The sequence below is a fragment of the Lepus europaeus genome, chromosome 23 (genome assembly GCF_033115175.1).
Source record: "Lepus europaeus isolate LE1 chromosome 23, mLepTim1.pri, whole genome shotgun sequence".
Classification (NCBI taxonomy): Eukaryota; Metazoa; Chordata; class Mammalia; order Lagomorpha; family Leporidae; genus Lepus; species Lepus europaeus.
In genome coordinates this window covers 6,061,116-6,067,632 of record NC_084849.1, presented here as the reverse complement: position 1 = coordinate 6,067,632, position 6,517 = coordinate 6,061,116, and the positions used below count along the sequence as shown (strand labels likewise).

The window sequence follows — 6,517 nt, the reverse complement described above, 5'->3', positions numbered from 1 at the left end:
GGGGCAGTGCTGACCACCCCGCTGCTCCCTGGACCCACAGCCTGCACACAGGGAGGTGCCCCCTCCTGGCCGTGGAGGTGTGGTGCTGGCGCTCACCACCCTGGAGGAAGTGAGCCTGCCACCTGCCCAGAGCAACCCCAGAGCGACCCGAGCCCCTCCGCTGAGGCTGCCCTGGCCTTACCTCAGTGTCCTCCTCAATCTTGGCCCCTTCTGCTTGGAGCAGCGCGAGCAGGGTCTCCAAGGAAGCACTGCTGGACTGTTTATCTAGAGGAAGCGAGAGGCGCAGCACAGCCAGGGTCATTCAGGCACAGGCCTTGCAAAGCCCGCCCCACCCGGATGTCTCCCCAGAAAGTCTTTAACCAGAGAGGTCATGGGAGCATCACCTCCACGGAGGGCTGACTTCCCTGCCAGCTGAAAACCCACGGCACAGGCCCGGCGCTGCGGCTCACTAGGCTAATCCTCTGCCTGCGGCGCCGGCACACCGGGTTCTAGTCCCGGTTGGGTCGCCGGATTCTGTCCCGGTTGCCCCTCTTCCAGGCCAGCTCTCTGCTATGGCCCGGGAGTGCAGTGGAGGATGGCCCAGGTCCTTGGGCCCTGCACCCCATGGGAGACCAGGAGAAGCACCTGGCTCCTGGCTTCAGATTGGTGCAGCATGCCGGCCGCAACGGCCGGCCGTAGCGGCCACTTGGAGGGTGAACCAATAGAAAAAAGAAGACCTTTCTCTCTGTCTCTAACGCTGCCTGTCAAAAAAATAAATATTAAAAAACCCACAGCACGAGCAACTGCACAGAACAAGCGCCTGGGGCTGAGGGTGGTGGCTTGGGGCTTGGTGAGACTTTAAGGTTTACTTATTTATTTGAAAGGTCAAGTTACAGAGAGAGGGAGAGACAGAGAAAGAGATCTATCCACTGGTTCACGCCTCAAATGGCTACAATGGTTAGGGCTGGGCTGAAGCCAGAAGTCTAGAACTCCATCCAGGTCTCCCACACGGGTAGCAGGGACCCAAGTACTGGGGCCATCTTCTGCTGCTTCCCCAGGCGCATTAGCAAGGAGCTGGATTGGAAGAGTGGCAGCCAGGACTTGAACCGGCGCTCCTGCACTCCTACGGGATGCCGGCATCCCAGCAGCAGCTTAACCGCTGTAACAGGTTAGAGCACGTAGGTGCTGCCTGGGACCACTACATTCTCCGTGAGGGCGGTGCTACTTGTTTCTGACCTAGGTTCCTGCTAACGTACACCCTGGAAGTATCTGAGTCCCTGTCACTCACACGGGAGATCTGGATGGAGTTCCAGGCTCCTGGCTTGAGCCTCACTTAGCCCTGCTGCCGCCAGCACTTGGGAAGTGAACCAGTGGAGGGAAGATCTGTCTCTCCGCCTTTCAAATAAAATGAAAATGAGCCCAAAAAATTTCATTTTAAAGGGGCGAGTATTGTGGTGCCATGGGCTAAGCTGCCACCTGCCAGGCTGACATCCCGTACTGGGGTGCTGGCTTGAGTTCTGGTTGCTCTGTTTCCAATCCAGCTCCTTATTCATGGGCCTGGGAAGCAGCAGATTTTGGTTCAAGTACTAGGGCCCTGCTACCCACGTGGGAGACCCGGATGCAATTCTAGGCTTCTTGCTTTAGCCTGGCCCAGCCCCAACAATCACAGCCAATGTGAGTGAAACAGCAGATGGAAGATTAATCTCTTATCCCTCTGTCATTCTACCTTTAAATAAATAATAAATCTTAAAAAAAAAAAAAAAAAAGAAAAAAAGGCCGGTGCCGCGGTTCACTAGACTAATCCTGCGCCTGCAGCGCCAGCACACCGGGTTCTAGTCCCAGTCGGGGCACCGGATTCTGTCCTGGTTGCTCCTCTTCCAGGCCAGCTCTCTGCTGTGGCCCGGGAGTGCAGTGGAGGATGGCCCAAGTGCTTGGGCCCTGCACCCGCATGGGAGACCAGGAGAAGCACCTGGCTCCTGCCATCGGATCAGCGAGATGCGCCGGCCGCAGTGGCCATTGAGGGGTGAACCAATGGCAAAGGAAGACCTTTCTCTCTGTCTCTCTTTCCACTCTGCCTGTCCAAGAAAAAAAAAAAAAAAAAAACAGCACCAGGGCAGATTTGGGGACAGTACCAGAGAGCACAGGACCCTGTGTCACCATTACTACAGGGCAGAACATTTCGAGTATGTGACAGTAGCTGATCACAGCATTCTAGAGCTCTATTTTTGAGAGAAACTTAAATAGACACAGATTAAGTGCAGGACTCAAGTTTTCACCCAAGAAAACCCTGACCACCACTTCCTAGAGGAAGACACAGGATTTCCACAGCGCTCCCTCACGCCCCTCCCAGCGACGCCCCCGGAGGCAACCCTACTCGGCCTGGCTCCACACTTCCCGCCGACGGAGCAGACGGCACCTGCTGTGCGCCGGCTTCTCTCGCGTCCTTCATTCCAGGTAATATTTCAGTGTCCGAGTATCGAACTCACTCACTCACTACTCTGCAAATGGACATGTAGCTCGTGTCCAAACGCAGCTATCGGGAAAAGCTAAGGGGAACGTTATCATGCCGTTTCTGCTGCGCACGTACCAGGCGTGGCACTGCCAAACCATGCCTCCAAGGTGGTTTTACCAAATCACATGCCTCCCGGCAACCGACGAGTGGCATCCCCCACCCCCACCCCCACCCGTGCTTGCTGTTGCCCATCCTTGACTTCTCTCCCTTCTCCTGGGTTTGTTATTATGAATTTTGCTCAAGTTAGGGATTCAATGAGGAGACTGCAAAACCAGTGTCAGAATGTAAGCATTGCCGAAGGGGAGGTTTTACCCCGGTTCCTCTTCGCCTGAACGTCTCTTTAAAGAGGTTCTCAAAAGCATCCAGGACTCTCAACAACACCGAATTCCTACTGAGGTGCGACATCAAAACGTTCCAGTGTGGCCGGCGCCGCGGCTCACTAGGCTAATCCTCCACCCTGCGGCGCCGGGTTCTAGTCCCGGTCGGGGCACCGGATTCTGTCCCGGTTGCCCCTCTTCCAGGCCAGCTCTCTGCTGTGGCCCGGGAAGGCAGTGGAGGATGGCCCAAGTGCTTGGGCCCTGCACCCCATGGGAGACCAGGAGAAGCACCTGGCTCCTGGCTTCGGATCAGCGCGGTACGCCGGCCGCAGCGGCCATTGGAGGGTGAACCAACGGCAAAAGGAAGACCTTTCTCTCTGTATCTGTCTCTCTCACTGTCCACTCTGCCTGTCAAAAAAAAAAAAAACAAAAAAGTTCCAGTGCAAGGACTATTGTGTCACTGTTCACGCCGAGAGCCAAAGGACAAAGCATTTACTGAAAATCATAAACCAGAAAACTGCCATTTTCCTATGCTCTGTGGAAAAGGTGTTTTTTTTTTTTTTTCTTTTTTTGTACAGGCAGAGTTAGACAGTGAGAGAGAGACAGAGGAGACAGAGAGAAAGGTCTTCCTTCTGTTGGTTCACTCCCCAAGTGGCCGCTACGGCTGGCACGCTGTGCCAATCCAAAGCCAGGAGCCAGGCACTTCCTCCTGATCTCCCATGCGGGTGCAGAGGCCCAAGCACTTGGGCCATCCTCCACTGCCTTCTTGGGCCACAGCAGAGAGCTGACCTGGAAGAGGAGCAGCCGGGACTAGAACCGGCGCCCATATGGGATGCCGGCGCCGCAAGCAGATTAACCAAGTGAGCCACGGCGCCGACCCCAAGGCGTCAGTCTTGAATTTAACCCATGCTGAAGTCACTTTTCAGGCCCAACAACTCTGAACACAAACTCCACGATAGCACAGCCCCGCCTCAACCCCACAGTGTCCCTAACCGGCTCCCCTCCCCGGGCAGCGGCCCCGCCTCAACCCCACAGTGTCCCTAACGGGCTCCCCAGCCCCATCTCAACCCCACAGTGTCCCTAACGGCTCCCCAGCCCCATCTCAACCCCACAGTGTCCCTAACGGGCTCCCCAGCCCCATCTCAACCCCACAGTGTCCCTAACGGGCTCCCCTCCCCGGGCAGCGGCCCCGCCTCAACCCCACAGTGTCCCTAACCGGCTCCCCTCCCCGGGCAGCGGCCCCGCCTCAACCCCACAGTGTCCCTAACGGGCTCCCCAGCCCCATCTCAACCCCACAGTGTCCCTAACGGCTCCCCAGCCCCATCTCAACCCCACAGTGTCCCTAACAGGCTCCCCAGCCCCATCTCAACCCCACAGTGTCCCTAACGGGCTCCCCTCCCGGGCAGCAGCTTCGGTCTCAGCTCGCCCTGCCCAAGTTACCTAATTTAGTCTTCTTTATCTGATAGGCTTCAAAGAGCACCTGCAGCTCCTGGTATTTCTGGGTCAGACACGCCTTCCGGGAGTCCAGCCGGGGCTGGAACAGAAGGTTTCCCTCTGCCAGGCTCCGGTTGCTGGCCAGGGTCATTTCTTTGCTGAGCTGGACAGTCTGCGTCTGTGAGGAACACACAGGTGATGAGAACCCCCAAGTGCATGTGCTCCCCCCAGTCCCCAGAGCCCGGCGCATGGACTTCCCTGCCGCCGCCCAGGCTGGCCCACGCACGGGGCAGCCGCTGCAGCCCAGACTCCACCCCCACCCCGTTCTCCCCTGCGCGTTCACAGCAGGGCCGCTTCCTTTCCTGCAGGCTCCCAGGTCGTGGGAAGCTTTCACTGCCGCGGCTGTGCCGTGCCTTGAACCCTCGCAGGAGCTGTAAGGACCTGGGGCTCAACGTTTTGTAAGACAAGTTTCTGCCACAACAAAGAAAGCTTCAAATCACTTTCTGCAGAGAGGGCCGCTAATGCAGGCTCCGGGATGAGACTGAGTGACCACACAAGCCGGCCTCAGGCCTGGGAAAGGCCCGTGCTGATGGCGACCCTGGCTCTCCCATCATCCCCGCCCCCCAGCCCAGCACTTCTGGGTCTTCCCAGCTCCCGGCCACGGCCCATGAGCAAATCGGACCCACAGCTGGGACGGGGCTGGGGGACTACTTTGCCCAACAGGGGCTCCACACTGCCCTTCGGGCCCCAGCAGGCTGCTGGTTAGGTAAGGGGCTCAGCTGCTCAGACCTCGTTCCGAAGGCGAGAAACAAGACCTCGCCAAGGTGCCAGGGCTGAACAGCTCATGGAAAAGTTTATCTTGGTGCAAGAAATCTTTTAAATCTATGCATAGTTTGTCTATAACTGGTATTTTTCAAGAACTTTTTGAAAACCCCTCATAGTTAGAGGAAGTTACAAAACACGAACTCTTCTCACTGCCCCGTGACCGTGACCCCGGCCCCGCCCGGCCAAGTCCCACAGCACAGGCACCCTCGCTCAGGGTCTGTCTGCGTTTCCCGTGAGGGGCTCGTCCCCCCCCTCCCCCGCCCCAGTCCTCTCATTTCCTAGCACGCACGAGTCTGTCTTCGCTGCTCCTTCCTTCCTTCCTTCCGAGTCCGGGTATGAGTTCCTCGCCTGCTGCTGGCCGCCTGCCCCATCACACCCCTGTGCCACTCCGCACGTCCCAGCACACCGCAGAGAACAGAGGAGAAGCCCTGGCTCAGGGCCTCCACCAGGAGACCTCTGACTGCCCCCCAGGGCTCTCTACCCCACAGACACCCGAGCTGCAGCTCCAAGACGCAGAAAGATGGTTTTGGTAACAGTGGAAAAACAAACACCTAGTTCAGCACTACAGAACAGCAGCTGGGAGTGTCCCCAAAACCAGGTCCCTTCCTGCTGCTCAGAGCGAGCAAGCACAGCCCTGGGTCTGGAGAGGCCAGGCAGGCAGGTGAGGCTCCGCCCCATCTCCTGGGCCTTACACGCCGAGGGCAGGAGGGCAGGCGGAGGGGCCTTTCCTCCAATTGTCAGGCCAATTAAAAGAACAAAAATACACCATTGTCCAGCCACTCTGGAAAGACTTGGCACTTTCTTATACAACGAACCACACAGTAACCATATGACCCAGAAACTGTTGTCCCCGGCACTGATCCCAGAGAAATGAATTTATGTTCACACAAAAACCTGCTTGTATTTGTAGCAGCACTACTTCTAACAGCCAAAATCTTGAAGCAACCCAGATTATGAGCCAACAGGTGACTGGTTAAACATTCCATCCATACCACGGAATAACACTGAGCCATCAAGGCGAGCTAGGAGCTAACTGCTGACCCCAGTCACTGGATACAGCTCCAGGGATCTGTTACAATGAAGAAACAAGACAACCCCAAAGGACCACTACCCCACCAGCCCCTCAGTACAAGGATCTGAAACAACAAAATTACAAATGGAGAACAGGTGAGCGTGCCGGGAGGCCGCAGCAGGAGGCGGCAGTCAGCACGTCAAATCCTGCTCCAGTGTTCAGGACCGCACCAGCAGCGGGGCACAGGCTCGCTCTGAACCATTCCTGACAACTGCAAGGGGCTCCACACGGTCTCAGAAACACGGATAAGCCACCATCTGCAGAGACCTCGCCTTCCTTCTGGCTCACAGCTCACAGCCAGATTAGAACACAGGCCTCAGCTCGCTGACCAGGTCTCTCTGAGGTGACCCAGGGAAAGGCAGAGTTGAATGTTTAAAT

General features: G+C 57.0%; 1 protein-coding gene across 1 annotated transcript in view; it reads right to left on the bottom strand.

The window, feature by feature from the left end:
* VPS37B (VPS37B subunit of ESCRT-I) overlaps positions 1-6,517 on the bottom strand; it is a 37,883-nt gene that overhangs the window by 4,486 nt on the left and 26,880 nt on the right. The window contains exons 2-3 of the mRNA XM_062181883.1: positions 4,249-4,420; positions 182-264 (exon numbers count right to left, since the gene is read on the bottom strand). Coding sequence (XP_062037867.1) covers positions 182-264; positions 4,249-4,420 — 255 coding nt within the window. The remainder of the gene's footprint in view (positions 1-181; positions 265-4,248; positions 4,421-6,517) is intronic.